Raw genomic sequence first — 19,401 nt, 5'->3', positions numbered from 1 at the left:
ATAAAGGTGTTTTTAATGTGTGAGGAAACCAAAGTATCAGAGAAGGTAAAGGAAGAATATGCAAAGTGCATACAATCTGTGCCAAGGCTGGAACTACAACCAAAGCTCAGAGCATTGAGACAGCAGTGCCACCCATCTGATCATCTGGCAGAGAATCAAGCCCAGGAAAAAAATATATGCTAGTCGGGATGATCTAAGACCGGGGTGTCAAACTCCAGGACTGGAGGGCCGCAATGGCTGTAGGTCTTCATTCTAGCCCTTTTCCTAATCAGTTTTCACTGCTAATGAATTCCTTTTTCCCTTCATTTTAATAGCCCTGTTTGTAAGGATTCAGTCCTCTGATTTGATTCTTTTCTTCATTAAATGACAGCCAAACAGAAATGAGATGTGAAACGAGCTGACAGATAACCAGCTAAACTGGGATTTCAAACTCCAATCAATTTCACTCCAACCAATCTCTTAATGAGAAGCCAATTCTTGCTGTTAATTAAACCCGTTATTTAATTCAATGGCTTGTTGCTGCTCTCATTCTGCCACAGCAGACATTTCCAAAACCGTCAAACTGTTTTGGTGACCTGAGAGATCAGCCTTTAGTTTCAAATATTGTGTGAGCTGGTCATGTGGCGGCATGTTTTGTGTCTCATTATTGTTTGGCTGCTAATTAATGAAAAAGAGACAACTAAGAGTCAAGAGTCAAGTTAATTAAAACAAAGGCAAAAGAAGTTAATTAGCAGCAAAAACTGGTCACTAATGAAGAAGATGGTCAGAATGAAAACCTGCAGCCACTGCGGCCCTACAGGACCAGAGTTCGACACCCGTGATCTAAGAGAACAAGTATACAGTATGGAGGCGTAGTACTGGGAAGTAAATGTGGATCAATGGAGAAGAAAGGAAGTAACATCAAGCAGTTTGGCCATATGTTGAAGTAGACTAAAGTAAATATGAATGCAATTTTTTAGTAAAGAAAACCAATAGGGTTTGAAGCTAAATAGTGTTATGTTCAAATTTGTATTTTTTAAGTTTACTGTCATGTACATAGTGCAGTGACATTTTTATTTCTTTGCCTATCACAGACTACTGATATTAATATTGAACTTTAGAATATGTCACAAACTCCACACAGAGCCATAGCAAGGTTTCGGGCAGCCACCCATATATTAATTTCCCCGCTGCAAAGTTACAAATAAATGACAGCACTGATGTGCACAAACTGGAGTCGAAAACACAACTGAGGGAATAGGGACAAGGTAGAGGCTTTTAAAGGTCAGGATGGGAGGTGACGTCAAAGGGGCTGGCATCGGAAGGGTCTTCAGGCATATCCTCGAGCCCGTACATGACATCAAGGGGGCCGGAGCCGGCAAGGTCTTCATCTCTAGGTTCGGACCTGGATGTGACGTCAACAGGGCCAGGTGGAACTTCCCGTGAATGGTCTGCAGGAAAGCGAGAAAAAGAATCCGTGCACTCTGCTACATCCCGGTCTGATTCGGAATTGCCCTCACTCAAGCGCTTTAGCTGCCTCCCATGCGCACGTGTGTGACAAATGTTAGAACAATCCAGATGAGAACAGGCCATTCGGCCCAACAAAGCTCACCAGTCCAGTTTTCTAAAAGAACATCAAGTCGAGTTTTGAAAGTCCCTAAAGTCTTACTGTCTACCACACTACTTGGTCACTTATTCCATGTGTCTCTGGTTCTCTGTGTGAAGAAAAACACCCTAATGTTTGTGTGAAATTAATCATGTAATTATTTCTTCATTTCACATCCATTGTGGTGGCCAATATTATGAAATTGTGTCCTTGTCCAAACACTTGACCTGACTGTATTTTTTACAACCCCTCATGATCTGCAGTGATAATTGAGAAAAAAAAATTAATTTCATGTTTTCATGAAGAAAGAAGGTAAAGAAAAAAGTTTATGATGAATATAATCCAATAGTGACCAAAACTGTACAATAGCAGATTATATGAAAAACGCCAATGGAAAAAATTCAGACATGAGCGTTAGTAGGCTTTGCACCCTAGAAAACAAGTTACCCAAACCATTCTATAGCATTTCAGTAATTATTTACCGCTCTGATGCTGATCTTTCTGACCATAAAATAGGTCATCACGATAGCAACTTATGAGAAGAATTCATAATTAATTGCAGCATTACGATATTTGAGGGTTCCTCCAGAGTGCCTCTTTCTCTTAAACGATTTGGCTCAAAAACAAATCAGCACATCGCCATCTCATAACCCGGGCTGTCATAACACATGGGCACGCTGAGCACAAGCATAGTGGTCCCGTGCTAATCTATGTATGTTGTGACTTGCTGAGTGGTTGTGTAGTTAGAACCCCCAGTGCACTCTTTGCCCGGGGGCCTATAGCGCTGTTAAGATGGCCCTGCTCATAACAGGCTTAAGTTTTGAGTTTTGTATTTTTCCGTCCAGTCGTTTTAGCACTAGACTGTCCTCAAGACACATACACACCCATCAACAAGAAATCGATGTTTTCTGTATGACCCTAAATCGTCGAGATCCATCAAAAAACGGAGATTGAAATTTTTGACGAATCTAAAGCTTTCGTTCCTCCCCCATAGACAGTAGGTTATGGTGGCAAAAGGCACAAAGAAAAAAAAATCTCACATTACTCATGTTGCATAATCCATGTGTCAGGGCCGTTCTTAGGCAAAGTAGGTGACCGCCTAGGGCCCCCACTGCCAAAGGGCCCCGCCCAGCCTTTTTTTTTTTAGCCGTATCCAAATACAACTTACAGGTCCATATTTCAGAAGTACAAATTTTCGGTAGGAGAATTATCAGTATGGTTACATGTGAGCAGAGAGGAAACAGTGACGACAGGCAGCATCGACTGTGACGGTGGGTCCTGGGGTAGTGGGTGGGGCCCCAATGGGAGGGCAGATCATGCTCCTCACCTGCCAGGGCGTCTGCACATCAGATCGATTATAATGGCTTAGCATTATCATCGACTCCCTCGATTATTCACACTTAATGTAACTTATTATTAATCAAAGACTTTGCAAAAATGAAAGTCCATCCATCCATCCATCCTCTTCCGCTTATCCGAGGTCAGGTCGCGGGGGCAGCAGCTTGAGCAGAGATGCCCAGACTTCCCTCTCCCCGGCCACTTCTTCTAGCTCTTCCGGGAGAATCCCGAGGCGTTCCCAGGCCAGCCGGGAGACATAGTCCCTCCAGCGTGTCCTGGGTCTTCCCCGGGGCCTCCTCCCGGTTGGACGTGCCCGGAACACCTCACCAGGGAGGCGTCCAGGAGGCATCCTGATCAGATGCCCGAGCCACCTCATCTGACTCCTCTCGATGCGGAGGAGCAGCGGCTCTACTCTGAGCCCCTCCCGGATGATTGAGCTTCTCACCCTATCTTTAAGGGAGAGCCCAGACACCCTGCGGAGAAAACTCATTTCAGCCGCTTGTATTCGCGATCTCGTTCTTTCGGTCACTACCCATAGCTCATGACCATAGGTGAGGGTAGGAACATAGATCGACTGGTAAATTGAGAGCTTTGCCTTATGGCTCAGCTCCTTTTTCACCACGACAGACCGATGCAGAGCCCGCATTACTGCGGATGCCGCACCGATCCACCTGTCAATCTCACGCTCCATTCTTCCCTCACTCGTGAACAAGACCCCGAGATACTTGAACTCCTCCACTTGGGGCAGGATCTCACTACCAACCCTGAGAGGGCACTCCAACCTTTTCCGTCTGAGGACCATGGTCTCGGATTTGGAGGTGCTGATTCCCACCCCAGCCGCTTCACACTCGGCTGCGAACCAATCCAGAGAGAGCTGAAGATCACGGCCTGATGAAGCCAACAGGACAACATCATCTGCAAAAAGCAGTGACCCAATCCTGAGTCCACCAAACCGGACCCCCTCAATGCCCTGGCTGCGCCTAGAAATTCTGTCCATAAAAGTTATGAACAGAATGGGTGACAAAGGGCAGCCCTGGCGGAGTCCAACTCTCACTGGAAACGGGTTCGACTTACTACCGGCAATGCGGACCAAGCTCTGACACCGATCGTACAGGGACCGAACAGCTCTTATCAGGAGGTCCGGTACCCCATACTCTCGGAGCACCCCCCACAGGATTCCCCGAGGGACACGGTCGAAAAATGAAAGTACGCAAGGTATTTTTACATTAAAGGTTTGATTTACATGCTAGGTTAGCTTTAGTCAGTAGGTTCCTTTGACATGTTCCTCTCAAATCTGGTATATATAATATACAGTATAATTATAAAATGATAAGCATTACCTCACTAATTGTTACACATTTATACAGATAAAATAATTATTATGCATTCATATGGATAAAATAATTATCATATATTCATACGGATAGAAACAGCAAGGCCCCAACAGGTACCTTTGCCTAGGGCCCCCAAAAACCTAAGAACGGCCCTGCATGTGTTAAGTCGTCCTGTTGTTTGCTCACAACATACAAAACACATGCATTTTCTGCAAAAAATATTGTTAAGTAAATATGTGTGCATTCATAAACAGGAAACACAAATTATATGGGATTGTGCTTTTGAATTGAAGATGCACCTCTCCCCTTAATTCATTGGTTAAGGGTCCTCTCTTCAATTCAAAAACTGTTTCTCAGTTGTGGAAAAATAATTTTAAGGTAACATAGAAATAGCATAATGGGTTAATGTCAGGAACCTGTTCAGGCACACCAGGAAACCAGATAATGGTCAAGTGAACAACAAAATGTACACTGAAATCTAAGAATTGGTTTAGGAAAAATACTGAGATGATCAAGTAAAGAATGTACCAGAAGAAAAGTTGATGTAATATACAAAACGAACTGAAGGATGACTAAGAGATGACTAACTAGATGTCCTATAAACGAGAATGGATATTCGTTATATGCACAGAAATGTCAAGGGTGGTTCCACAACTCAAAGGTATAAGAAGAACCAGAATATAATATAATAGACTTTTATTTTATATAAATCATTTGGGTGTAAACCAACAAACCAACCAGAGTAAAATGTATGCAGTGATTGACACTGTATGTAAATTCAACAGTTTATAAAATGAACCTGTATTCTTTGTTTCTCTGACCAGGCTATAACAGACTGCTTTTGATGAATGCTCCCTCCAAGGCCTTTTGTGGATGAGAAATTAAAAGATACAACGAAGAGCTTTTCTCCTGCCTGATTACTGAATTGTCCTGTTAGAGGACGTTTCTTTCTTTAATAAGATGTTCAATTTCGACCACACGGTCTTCACTACAAAACATGTGAGAAATTTAAAAATTTCACAGTAACTGCAAAGGAAACAAGTTGACACAACACAACATGTTTGTGAGGGCTTATGGGTAGTTCGAACATGCACAACGCAGTGCTCTGCCATTAGTCTAGTTGTGGGTCAGATGAACATGGACGCTCAACTGCAGGGTTGCACCATTTTTGACCAACATACCGTAGTGAGGTTTCTTAGGGGGGATGGAGTGAAACAAGCTGAAATTCACCCAAGGATCTGCACATGCCGTAATGAATGATGACTTGGGGTACCGTAAAGTTTGTGCAAGATGGGCACCCAAACAACATACTGGTCTGCACGAGCCAACATCCTTCGGTGAAATTCAGCAGTTATCTCACGACAACGTGTTGTTCAACAAAGGTGCAATCCCACAGGGGAGCCTCCATGTTCATTCGACCTTGACTTCTACTAGACTGCCGGCAGAGTATTGTGCTGTGCATGTTCAAACTACCCATAAGCCATTGCAACCATATTGTATTGCATCTGTTGCGGCTCCTGTGGAATTTTCATTTTTCCTTGACTTTGATTTACCCTCCTAACATATAAAAAAAGTATCATTTTTGTGTGGAGTATTCCTGACTAGTGCCCACACGTATATTCTAGGATGTAGAAGCAAATTGCCGTAATTAAGTGATGGCTTTACGAGGACAGAAGGGCCAACTTGATGCCTGCATTGTGATTTGATCCCAATTCTCTGTAACCAGGTGTGTTAAAAGACTTTACGAGCTTCCTATAAATATCTCTAGCGTTTTAACTCTGCTCTGTTTTAGGCTGCCTGAAGGCGCTGGCGTCCACTTTATTTCACCCCATACTCCCTTCGGAAAAGACTCTAGCAATTGAGAAGCTGGGGTTTGGCACGATGAATAAGATCTTCCTGGAGTATGACACGCCATTCTGGGAAGAGGGCGTGGAGGAAATCAACCTCATTTGGGAAGATGAACATCCTAGCAATGCATTAACCAGTGAAGCGAAAGAATGGATCCGGTTTATACCATGGTATGAAGTCATGCCACGAGAAAGGTAAGACAGGATTTGTAGCTTGTGGAAGAATTTGTTTTACCATCCATTGATTACTTAAGGATGGTTGGGGTTGAGGGTTGCTTTCTCTGCAGCTTAGAGCACAAAGCAGGAAGCAACCATAGATGGGGTGCACTCCATGTTAGGGACACATTAGGGTGCTTGAGGATTGTTCTGAGCATTGAGGAAACCAAGAGATGAATATAGAGTGTGGTCGAGTGAGGAAACTGCAAGTCGCCACTGGATACTGTTGGGGTGCCAAACCAGTCATCCCCATTTAATTCTAGCAAAAATATTTTTTTTGGAACAAACAAAATTTAGGGTCACAATAATGTAGTAATGTGTAATAATTAAAATAGATATATATATATTTTTTACTATATTTCAATTCAATCGGAGTGCCATTGAAAGCTTCTACTAAAGACTGCCATCAGTCTGTATAAAGTTCTTAGAAAGGAACTCCGTCCTGTCTTGGGTTCAGTGCAAGACTGATCACCTGAACACCCGTCAGCATCAGAATTTATAGCTTGGCAGCCTAAAGGGGCAGAGTCAGTTGCCCTCTGTAGGTGTCTTCTGTGTGCTGTGGGGGGAGCAAGAGAAGAAAATGTTGGCGCCAGCGCTCCCCCTCAACACAAAGTGGTATTACATCCCAGTGATGAGCCCAGAGAGTGGTCCACAGACATGCATGTATGACAAGAGTCAAAATCAGGAGAGCAACCAGAACTGAAAGGACAAGACAAGCAAGAAGGTCAAAGGTAACAACAAAGTCAAAGCTAAAATACATCATAAATCTAGGGCCTACTTAGGAAAAATAAGTATTCATCTAATCATTTTTGGCTTCATATTTGTAATTAATTAATTTCAATCATTTTGCAGATATCTATTTTCACTTTGACATTAAAGAGTCTTTCTCTGTTGATCAGTGTCAAAAAAGCCAAACTAAGTCTACTGTGATTCAAATGTTGTAGATCCAAGTGCCAAGTGTAGCATGCAGAACGATTTTCAATGGCACTCTGATTGAATTGAAGTATAGTAAAAAATACATATATATTAATTACAGCACATACATTCGCACCCTCACCTACGTTTTGTGCTTGCAATTGACATGTAAATCGAAAGCATGTGTTCAGTGCAGGCCGCGGTAACTTAAAACCAACTTCTTATTATTATATTTTAACTATATATATTTTAATTACAGCACATGCATTCGCGCTGCGCTTTCCCACCTACATTTTGCACATGTGACTTGCATGTAAAGGCAAAGCTTGTGTTCAGTGCAGGCCGTGGTATGTTAAAACAAACCTCGTTATTATTAAGTAATATACGGCCCTAAAATGACTCATAAAAGACAAAAACTAGATGTTCACTCTTTTCAAGACTCTTGGACGAATGAATATGGATTTGTACAACAAAAGGATTGTGCTGTGTGTCCGTTATGCTGTGAGAGTGTCGTGTGTCGTACATCAAGTGTACAAAGATATTATCAAACTAAACATCAGTCCACTTTTAAAAACTCTGATGAGAAAAGTGAAGCTATAAAAAGGTCTGTTTCTGGCTTGAAGAAACAAACTACTTATTTTAGTCAAATAATTGGAACCAAAAATAAAGTCACCAAATGAGATTTATAAAAAAATTTGACAAAACATTCTTTTCACATATGATCCTATGTATTTTAAAATATTGAATGACCAATAATATAAAATCTGGTTATAATGGGCTTCAAAAGTATATACTTTTAAAGCCCATTATAACCGGACCAATTTTGATACTACATATAACAAAATTGGTAGAATTATGTTGGCACACGGAATAACATTGTAACACGGGGTCGACATGACACCACTGAAAGGCTGCCGACCCCTGTTGTAGAACAATAAAATGTGAAAACTTCCAAGAAGACAAGCACTTTTTATAGGCACAGTAACTATGGCTGAGTCTTCAGCAGTTTGTACTACAATAGCTTCTGTAGGATCAGACCAGATGGACTAGCCTTCTCTCCCCCTGCACATCAATGAGGCTTTTTAGGAAGACCACCAAGGAATAAGATAGTGTGCAATCGCCTCCTTATTTATATTTATCACATCCTGCAATGTCATCATTGGTGACAATTACAGTGAGTTGATGGGAGGCGAGATGGCATCAGATAATAAAGAAAAATAAAACCACAGCAAAAACAGAGTTGAAAATGCAGAACAAACCACAAAGCATGAACCTAACATTGGTATAAAACACAACTTATGTATACATGTGTCAAATACTACACTCCTAATGTTTAAATTCATCGGTCAGGCTGACATACACATCTTTAGGATGTAAGAGGAAAATGGCAGAAAAAAATTCATTCAGACACAGGGAGAACATTCAGAGAGCCCAAAGGCAATATCTGGGACAGTAGAGCTGGGTGGGTGGGCATCTGTAAATGTACAGTACAGTTGCTCCATAATGGGCGGCACGGTGGCACAGTGGGTAGCGCTGCTGCCTCGCAGTTGGGAGACCTGGGGACCCGGGTTCGCTTCCCGGGTCCTCCCTGCGTGGAGTTTGCATGTTCTCCCCGTGTCTGCGTGGGTTTCCTCCGGGTGCTCCTGTTTCCTCCCACAGTCCAAAGACATGCTGGTTAGGTGGATTGGCGATTCTAAATTGGCCCTAGTGTGTGCTTGGTGTGTGGGTGTGTTTGTGTGTGTCCTGCGGTGGGTTGGCACCCTGCCCGGGATTGGTTCCTGCCTTGTGCCCTGTGTTGGCTGGGATTGGCTCCAGCAAACCTCTGTGACCCTGTGTTTGGAATCAGCGGGTTGGAAAATGGATGGAGTTGCTCCATAAGTATGTAAACAGAAAGAAAGTTAAACTTGAGTGGTCCTAAGTGTGTCAGCCTCGTTCAAGTCGCTGTACCTCTCGCCATGTGTTGGAGCGCACCTTGCCTCCACTTAGCTAGCGATATTGGTTTGTTCAACAGACATTATCATCTACAGACTGTTAAGGAGTAACGTTTGATGTTTTTGAGAGAGAGATCAGAGCTACGTGTGTTTTAGAGGGTAGCTGCTAATTGCCAGAGATATCACGGCCACGTGCTTTTCTCCCCACGCGGGGGACGCTCTCCCGTCTGAGCTGAACCAGAATTGGCAAGAATTACTTTTTTATTTATTTATTTATTTATTTATTTTTATTTTTTTTTAAACTTTGTCCTGTTTCACTACTACATTGGTGGAGCTGTGGGGGACCGATAGTATAATTATATAGAGAAAGGTAGCAGCACCCTTGGCAGAGTGACCTGGGTTGCTGTATTTCTTTGGAAGTGCATGAATCACCCTTCTACGAGGACCATAGGTCCAAATGTTCCCTAGTAAATATTAGTTTGGTGGGTGTCTAAACATAACTTGACAACACTGTCACATGATCGAATGATGATAGCAGTGCCCATGAAACCAAAGGACCAAAGCATGGCAGCAATTGCAATAAAACAAAATGGTGGTTTTAAAAGTGTCCCCATCATAGAGATGTAATTAAATAACATTTGAAAAAACACATAATTCCTATGCAGGAATTATCTAAAGAAATGACAAAAGACAAGAAAAAGCAAGTCTCGTGACACAATCACGTCACCTAAAGGAACACTTCTGCGTCACTAGATTAAATAAATATGTTTCAACATTTGGATGCGTTTGTCTTAAGATGTCAGGTCCTGTGATGTGATTGGCTGGCTGGTTCAGTCTGAGTCTAAAGAGGTACCGCCCCCTCATCCCCTCCTACTGTTCATTTTGTCTTTCTTTGGTCATTCAGGTTTAACCATTCACTGATCGGCATGGTAGCCGGAAGAGCAGCTGAATATATGGAGACCCAGAGTGAAGAGGAGCTGGCTTCAAACATCACTCAGAATTTCCGGGAGATCTTAGGTATAAACCACCATTTGCATGTTCTGTTTGATGCCAGGGCTTCTTTTCATGTGTGCTGTTAACAAAATGTCCTTGGACAAACACTGACACATTTAAGTGAAGAGAATGGTTAATGTCATAATTTCCTATCTTTCAAGTGAAAATGATGCATAAACAATAAACTTCACAAAATTACTGTGAGGAATTATCAAGAGTTAACGCCCCATATATTCATTTACCATCCAATTAGTACAATTTCTGGAAGGCAAGTGATGCTTCTACTTTTAAAAGAGAATCATCAAAGGATAAACAGCAAGAAGCACTGCATGTGTGCCCCAGATGTGCTGTTTATCCTGAACACTGTGCCAAGGGCCCTCCCGTCACCTAATCATTAGTGGACCATATCCTTTCTACTTTGTCATCTTCTTGGTTCAACATCATGGATTCCATGGCCCTGTGGGACTCATAAACACATAGGGCCTCCATTTCACTTCTTTCATTCTTTAGGTTCCCTTGTTGATGACATGGTGGTCGTTGTGCCCTGGGGTGTGCAAGTGAAGCTGACTTCTCAAAGCATATGAAATCCCAGAATTAATCCAGTGTGCTAATTTGTGTTTGTTTTCCCAATAGGTAACCCTTCCATACCACATCCCAAAAAAGTTATCTACACTAAGTGGCACTCCAACCCCTACACCCGCGGCGCGTATACATACAGAACCGTGGGAGCAAAAGGCTCACATTTTGATATACTGGCTGAGCCTTTACCTAAGGACAAGAGCCTGTCCACGCAGGTGAGTAAAAACTAAGAAATGGTTTGTGAAGAGGCATTAAGGCAGAAGAGATGGTGCAGTGTGATTAATTATAAGTAACTAACAGTGTAAAAAGCCCGGTGTCCTAGAAACTATTGAAATCGTCAGAAAAAAACAGAAATGTAGAGATGTCAGGTAATTGAAAGGAACAACTCTGGGCATCTCTCTCTCCTAGGATAATTTGTTTGCCGTTGTGATCGCCTCGCTTCTGTATTAACGGCTAAGCAACTTAGTCTTTCTTCTGAGGTTTCATTTTGCGATGTGCTCGCCTCGCTTCTGTATTAGTGGTAAAGTGACTTTGTCTTTCTTCGGATGTTTCGTTTTGCCATCGTGCTGGTCTCACTTGTGTTATTAAGCAGCTAAGCGAGTTTTCTGTTTCCTCGGAGGTGGAGCCCTCACCCCGACTCCACCTCTCACTTCTGGGCTGGACAAACACACACACACACACACACACTTCCACAAGTAGACGTTTATAAATAAGATAAGCTGGTTAAGTTTGCAGATGATGCCAAGCTAGGTGGACTGGCAGATAATCTCGAATCTGTTGAATCATTACAGTGGGACTTGGACAACAGACAGATGAAACCTAATCTAACTAAATGTAAAGCATCACCCTGAAGAAGTAAAAATGTGAGGTTTGAATACACAACAGGAGGTCTGAAAATTGAAAGTCCACTTTATGAGAATGATTTGGGCGTCGTAGTGGACTCGACACAATCAACTTCCAGACAGAGTTCAGAAGCCATTAAGAAGGCTAACAGAACCTGAGGTTATATAACGCCCTGATGCATGGAGTACAAGGAGGTTCTATTAAAACTTTTTCATGCACTGGTGAGGCCTCGTCTGGAGTACTGGGTGCAGTTTTGGCCTACATAAAGGACAGAGCAGTGCTGAGTCCAGAGAAGAGCAACTAGGCCAGGGGTCCCTAACTCTGGTCCTGGAGGGGCCGCAGTGGCTGTAGGTTTTCATTCTAACCCTTTTCTTAATTAGTGACCAGTTTTTGCTGCTAATTAACTTCTTTTCAATTCATTTTAATTGACTTGCTCTTGTAGACTCAGACGCCTTCATTGTTCCTTTTTCCTTAGTTAGCAGCCAAACAATAATGAGATATAAAATGAGCCAAAACAGGACCAGCAAACTGTGTCCATCATACAATATCTGAAAATAAAGAAAGATGAAGGTCTCAGGAATTTTGATCTGCTCAGATCCACAAAACATTTGACCTGTGCTCTTAGAAAAGAGAAAATCAACAATTTTGGAAATGTATAGCATTGCGCAATGTGAGCAGCAACAAGTCATGGAATTAAAGAACGGATTTAATTGACGACAATTCTCAGCACCTAATGAAGCAGCTGGTTGGAGTGAAATTGGTTGGAGTTTGAGGCCCTTATTTAATTGGTCTTCTGTTGGCTCATGCACTTGACATTTCATTTCTGTTTGGGTGTCATTTAAAGAAAGAAATGAAGCAATTCAGAGGAACGATGAAGAAATTCAGGGGAATACATCTTAAAGAAGAATGTCAATTGAAATGAACTTTATGCCTATTCATAAGCTGTTTCTTGAGTCATGCTGTTTTCACTTATGATCCTTTGTCTGCCAAGATATACAAAGCCATCATTGTACTGTAAAATGGCATTAAAAACCAATTATGTACACTACCAGTACATGTAATTACAGGTTAAATCCTGTTATAGCAAATACCGAAGTAACAAAATTTTCGGAATAACGGAATACTTTTTGTGGACCCAGACAAATGTTCATAGAACATCATGTTAAATAAATTTTCTTTTAATGAAATGTAAATCTCAGTATAACAAAACGTTTTTTTTTTTCAACCAAAAATGGCCAAGAAAATAATAGTGCGATGAAAAATATACTTAATGCCGCTCCTAGACTTTCCAGAAACCTGACATTAAATGTAACTTTTTTTAATAAAAATACAGGTCTGAAAATACAGAATGAAAATGAAATTGTTAGATGAAGATGAGGGTATGATTCCAAAATGTTTTCGCAACCTCATTTTTCTTCATTCCGCAATCAGCTTTTTTCCAGGGTTGTTAATTCTTCGTTCTGCATAAACTGATGCTGTTTCTCACTTTTTTTTTTTGTTCATCTCAAAGAGAACTTTGAGAAGTGCTATGAAACGTGAACAGTACGGTATCGGTACACAATACAACTACCCACGCGGATGCTCAGTGGAGCACCGACTCAGAATTCAGCAATATGTATGTTGTTGTACCTACAAACTCGCCGAGATTGCCTGAGACTGAAAATTTCACAACAGATTGTCTTTTTCTCTTTGAGACAATCTGTTACAGGGTTCCAAAAACTTGCCATGGAAAGTGTAGGAGCAGCATAAAGTATTTTTTGAATCACATTCGGTGGCCATTTTTGGTCGAAAAACTTTTTTACATTTCGTTAAAATGAGATTCGTTTAAAATGATGATCTATAAGCATTTGTCTAAGCCCACAAAAAGTATTTGGTATTGTGAAAATTTAATTACTTTGATATTTGCTATAACGAAATTTAACCTGTATGGAGTCTGTGTCTTTAAACAAGTTTGTACGAATACAGAGGGGCTCGTGGGATTTGTAGTTTGGAGTTTGTAGGCACTGTACACATAAAACCTGGAAGAGAAGGATATGGTGGGACTTTGATTTATTTATTTTCCAACCAACTTGATCTTCAGCAGCACTTAAACCACTTTATCAACTGGACATTTACAGCAGAGAAGGATTATGAACAGCCACCAGATTTAGTGACGGTGGTGGCATCTTTTTCCCCAATCTTTGTGAAAAAGTGCATCTCAGAAGAACATTTACCTTCTGTACTCTGGTGGTAGGACTGTGTTCTGTATCTCCATGTTCCAGGTAGCAGTTTACTAAAGGGGAGTATTCTGCCACACCTTTCCATCCATTAACCAGTGATTTCACTTCAAGAGCCACCTTCATCACCTACCGTAAATACTGTTCCAGAACTGTAAATATCGCCAGGGGGTTTGTTCGTGGTGTTCGTTTTGTACTTTTTGTCATTACCTTTCTTTGCCGGAGCATAGTAAATAATGAATATGCATATATTTGTTTGCTGAATATATTATTTTTTTTTTGTTGTGTTGTTAATATTCAGGTGTCAGTGTTAGCCTGTTTCTATCATAGCTGTTTCTTCGCTATGCAAATCTGTTGGCATCTCTTCTAGAAGTCGGGGCTTGTTACCATGTTTCTGGACCCACCCGCACCTGTTTGGAGCCAGCATACTCCGGCCTTGATTACCCTTGTTTAAAATTGCGCTTTGCCGTAAACCTTTTATCACACCCTGCTATAAAAATATGTAATAACCAAAATTGTGATAACAAACTCCTTAGCAAAGAAACTATCCATCCATCCATTTTCCAACCCGCTGAATCCGAACACAGGGTCACGGGGGTCTGCTGGAGCCAATCCCAGCCAACACAGGGCACAAGGCAGGAAACAATCCTGGGCAGGGTGCCAACCCACCGCAGGACAAACACAAACACACCCACACACCAAGCACACACTAGGGCCAATTTAGAATCACCAATCCACCTAACCTGCATGTCTTTGGACTGTGGGAGGAAACCGGAGCGCCCGGAGGAAACCCACGCAGACACGGGGAGAACATGCAAACTCCACGCAGGGAGGACCCGGGAAGCGAACCCAGGTCCCCAGATCTCCCAACTGCGAGGCAGCAGCGCTACCCACTGCGCCACCGTGCCGCCCGCAAAGAAACTAGAAAATGTAAAAATGGTCCAGCTTTCAAACCAGTTACTGGACCCTCCAAATGCACTTGAATGTTACACCATGAGTACATCTTCTCACTTGTTTACTTTTTGCCTTTAAATAATTCTCAATGATTTGCTTCCAGGAGCTGCAGATCTTGTTTGCTGGAGAAGGAACAAGTCGCAATTTACACAGCACTGTCCAGGGAGCCCTCAAGTCTGGGTGGCGAGAGGCTGAACGGCTCACGAAGTTTTACCAGACCCCTGGTACTTCCGCTGAAAGTGAAGAGACAACCCCAGGTACACAGTAACTCAGCGGACACTTGATGGGACTGAAAACCTGACACAGAAAAGTAAGTAGAAATTATTGGCATTTGTAATTTGGGCTGAATCTGAGTATAAAATATATATAATCATGCATGGCCAGCTCATTCTACTAGGTCAGTATATGGCAGGGTTCAACCATCCATCCATCCATCCATCCATCCATTTTCCAACCCACTGAATCCGAACACAGGGTCACGGGGGTCTGCTGGAGCCAATCCCAGCCAACACAGGGCACAAGGCAGGAACCAATGATGGGCAGGGTGCCAACCCACTGCAGGACACACTCAAACACACCCACACACCAAGCACACATTATAGAAAAATAAGAGAAAAGAGCAACACTGGCAGTGGCGAGGTCCTAAAGTATTATTAGACTGATGCCTTACAGCATTTGAGATACAATTGGAGTACAGGCAGGTCAAGTGACTTGCTCATGGTCATATAGTGTCAGTAGTGGGATTTGAGCCCACCGCCTCAGGGTCACTACTCCACACTGCCTGCTATGTTAAGAGAAAAATTAAGATTAGAAAGGATGCCTGCCTGTTTTTGGGACACAGGAATTTCTGGGAATCCTACAGATAAGATCTATGAACCACAGTCGTCATTTAGGCTATATTCACATGTTCACATTTTCATTTAAAAATAGTTTTTAAGCAAAAAAAAAAAAACACAGTCCACACTGGAATGTTCACATCATTTTTCAAATGGATCTCTGTCCACACTGAAACACACAAAAATGCATATGATGTAGACTTTCACCGACACTGGGCATGCGGCAAACTGCAAAGAGACTCTGTGGTGGAGGTGGGTCCAGCTGCAGACCTCCACATCTCCACTGGACACCCAATTGGATTGTGGGTTTTGGTCACTTGGTTTACTTGACTTGTGTCAGATATACTGTAACCCTCCCACAACCTTAATCTTAACCCTAGTGTAACAAGGCGCTATCACCGACATGTAATATAAAGTGACAACCTCCTCAATGGATTGGAGCTCTGGAGGTCTGCAGCTGGACCCATCTCAGCACGTTATGTATGCGGAGTTGCAGCAATCTGTGAGACAACAAAACAGACTCCAGCGTCCCGAGCTAAAACTCCGGTGCCCTCCACCACCCCACGTAGACACATTCTGCGGGACATGGTTAGAGCATCTAATTATTCGTAATCCAGCAAGCATTTCTCTAACCACACACCCCGTGAGGATATCGTACATAATCGATGTGTTGAGATGGCACTGTGAAGTTTCAAGACATCACACATCCCTAGCATGCGTGCGTGTGTGTGTGTGTGTGTGTGTGTTTCTAACACTTTGCTTTATTGCATTGTATCTTCATGTCTCTCTCTACCCTGTAATATGAGGTGAGACACAAAAATAACCGGATTGGTAAAAATATTTATTGTTGAATTACAGCATAGTTTCCCAACCTTTTTTGTGTCAGAGCCCACTTTTTCCAAAGAGTGATTCGATAGCGCCCACCTTGGGTGAACTATACTATATATTGAAAAACAAGGACAGATTTTTAAAATTATTCTATTAGAAGATATTAACAATATCGTGTATTTCTCAAAGTATGATTAAAACAATATATATTATTAAAAAATGAATATAATATTATTAGTGAGAGGGCTGAGCTTGGTGTGATGACACCAATTTTTCGATGTTTGGTGCCATTTTTGTCACCAGCAGTCTTAAATTGCCGCATTCCACTATTGACAATCTGTTTCTTTTCTTTGTTAATAGATTGCTGGTCATGCTAAATCCTCTTTCAGCTAAATATGGTGATAGGAGACTTGTAGATCGTCTACTTCATGTTGCCATCAGGGAAAAGTAGCGTTTCTTCCCAATGAAGAGGCCTATCCGCGAGAATGAAAAGATTTGTTGTTTGGTGAAAGTGAAATCCAAATACGTGAGTGGTAGAGACGTGAAGTGACTGGCGTGTAGCGCAGGCACGGAGTCCACGAAAGTTTTCCTTTGAATGTTATCTGTAGGTACCGCACTGTAGACTGTTTACACTTGCTCTGAAGGAATTCTAAAACAGTATGGTATTGATAAAAAACTTCTCACATATTTATAGTGATGTTCAATGAACCCATCAAAACGTGCATAGATTTGGTCCTCTACAGGTGCATTAATCTTGTAAGGACTTGCATGATCTGAGAATGCATGACTTGTGCAAACTTGTAAATATAATGTACCAATACCTACTATTTAATACTGTCAGGTCTTTCTTAATGGACATTTAAAATAATTGTTTGAAACATGCTTTTGATGATTTTTAGTATTAATCAAACTTATTGTCCAAGGGGGCAGCGGCTGGTCCTCAACGCCTAATTAATATTTTTTGGCAGAAATGCCTCCTTAGATTTCTTCATCGCCCACCGGTGGGTGGTACCGCCCCATTGGGAATCTTAGAATTACAGCATTCTAAACATTGTCACCTTCTATATTCTCCCCCTCCTGATCTCCACACCGCTCCATACGTATCTTCCATTGATTGAAACAGTGCTAGAAGACTTCTTCCTTGAGGCTCTTCAATAGGCTTGCCATTTCTGTCTTCACTTCATCCAGTAAAGAAAAATGTGTTCCCTTCAGGCCACTTTTCATTTTCGGGAACAAGTAAAAATCACAGGGAGCAAATTCGGGCGAATAGGGAGGATGATCGAGGACAGGAATGTTTTTGTCAGTCAAAAACTGCTTTATGGATAAAGCAGTACGCTCATTTCGAACAATCTGATTCACCATTTTGATGTTTTCATCCATCCAAGACGAGCATGGGTGACCTGGGCGTTGAACGTCTTCCACGTTTTCTTGTTCTTCCTTGAAACGTTTGTGCCACTAAAAAACTTGTGTGCGAGACAAACTGTTATCACCGTACACTATTTTTTTTCATTTCATAAGTTTCTGTGGCCGTTTTGTTCAATTTCGCGAGAAATTTGATACTGATTAGCTGTTCGGTTTTTTTTTTTTTTTCGCCCGACGTTATGGTGGCATCTTTTGAAGCGATTGTTGTGCAAATGCTGACTGGGCTCTTCACAGAATATACCTAGCCAGTTGGCAGTTTGAGAGGGCGCACGTATAGGAGGGGATAAAGTTCTATGATTTACATCCAGATGGTTTTCCAGGAAAGCCCCAACCCCAGTCCGGTTATTTTTGTGTCTCACCTCGTATTACGAGCTCAGTTGTATTCTACATCCATCCACTTCATTAAGCCCCCTTTTATTAATTCTGCTGCAGAATGCACTCCTTCTTACAGAGCAGATTAAGTAATAAATGTCGATTAGAGGCTGTCAACTGAGTTCTTTACAGTCTAATTTGCAGGGTGGCTCTGAATTTTTCACTGTAACAGTAACACTGCCAGCCATGGGTTTATTAGAAAACTGTGGTGACCGGTAAATAATGTGTCTTTTTACGCACCAATGCCATATTTGGTCTTTACAAAACACAATTTAGATGAATACAGGAAAGCGGCACAGCAAGTGCCACTTAAAGCATCTCTTCTGTGCCCGTTACATTGAAATTTTTTAATTTTTTTTTTTCGTGAAGCGTGGCCAATCAGTGAATGAATCCTAATGAGCAGAATCCAATCAGGGAAAGGCCACGAAATAAGCACAAACCAATCAGAGCACTGTTTTTGTTTGTTTTTGCTCGTCCACACCACAACTCTCATGCTGCATTCCAGAAAGTATCGGGCATGGAGAGCGTTGTTAAAAGTCTTTGATTTTGGGGCTCAATGAGAAGTCGAGCATAACGACACCTTTTACTGGCTAACTGAACAGACTACAATATGCAAGCTTTTGAGGCAACTCAGGCTCTTTCTTCAGGCAACTTGCAATCACTTGTTTACAGGTTGACTGAGAAGGGGCCTAAGCTCCCTCAAAAGTGTGCATATTGTAATCTGTTTAGTTAGCCAGTAAAAGGTGTAATTCTGCCTGACTTCTCATTGCACCCATTATGGCTAACACAGTACAACACCCAAGTAATTTTTCAGGAGTCAAAAATGATGAGGTAGTGTGGACAAAAGGCAAAAATGTAGACAAATATATGGATTTCTAAATGGAAACAGTGTTGGCAGGGGGCTTAAATTACACGAATCCCCCTAGAGATTTGGGATCACACTGAGCACTTTTTGGTAATACTTAACAACAGGGGCTTTAGGTCTTTATTTTGGTGCACCTATGTTAAAAATAATGGTGCCAGAGCAGTTATTTAAAACCATGCCATAGGGGAACCATCCACATGAAGGTTCCAGAGAGAACCATTTATTTATTTAGAGGCTCCCTGCAGTCAATAACCATAAATAGATGGTAACAGATTTGTGAAATACCCATGGCTCACAATTTCAAAAGGACTCTCACTGCATACAATA

At 41.8% G+C, this 19,401-nt stretch overlaps 1 protein-coding gene across 5 annotated transcripts in view; it reads left to right on the top strand.

The window, feature by feature from the left end:
• paox1 (polyamine oxidase (exo-N4-amino) 1) overlaps positions 1-19,401 on the top strand; it is an 84,125-nt gene that overhangs the window by 39,142 nt on the left and 25,582 nt on the right. For all 5 annotated transcript variants that reach the window (XM_028813067.2, XM_028813069.2, XM_051934218.1 and 2 more), the window contains 4 exons: positions 6,050-6,299; positions 10,071-10,183; positions 10,793-10,953; positions 14,855-15,061. In XM_028813067.2, the coding sequence (XP_028668900.2) occupies positions 6,050-6,299; positions 10,071-10,183; positions 10,793-10,953; positions 14,855-15,019 (689 nt within the window). In that variant the 3' untranslated portion in view covers positions 15,020-15,061. The remainder of the gene's footprint in view (positions 1-6,049; positions 6,300-10,070; positions 10,184-10,792; positions 10,954-14,854; positions 15,062-19,401) is intronic.

This window comes from Erpetoichthys calabaricus, chromosome 11 (genome assembly GCF_900747795.2).
Source record: "Erpetoichthys calabaricus chromosome 11, fErpCal1.3, whole genome shotgun sequence".
NCBI classification, from domain to species: domain Eukaryota; kingdom Metazoa; phylum Chordata; class Cladistia; order Polypteriformes; family Polypteridae; genus Erpetoichthys; species Erpetoichthys calabaricus.
This window is presented reverse-complemented; position numbering and strand designations above follow the sequence as displayed.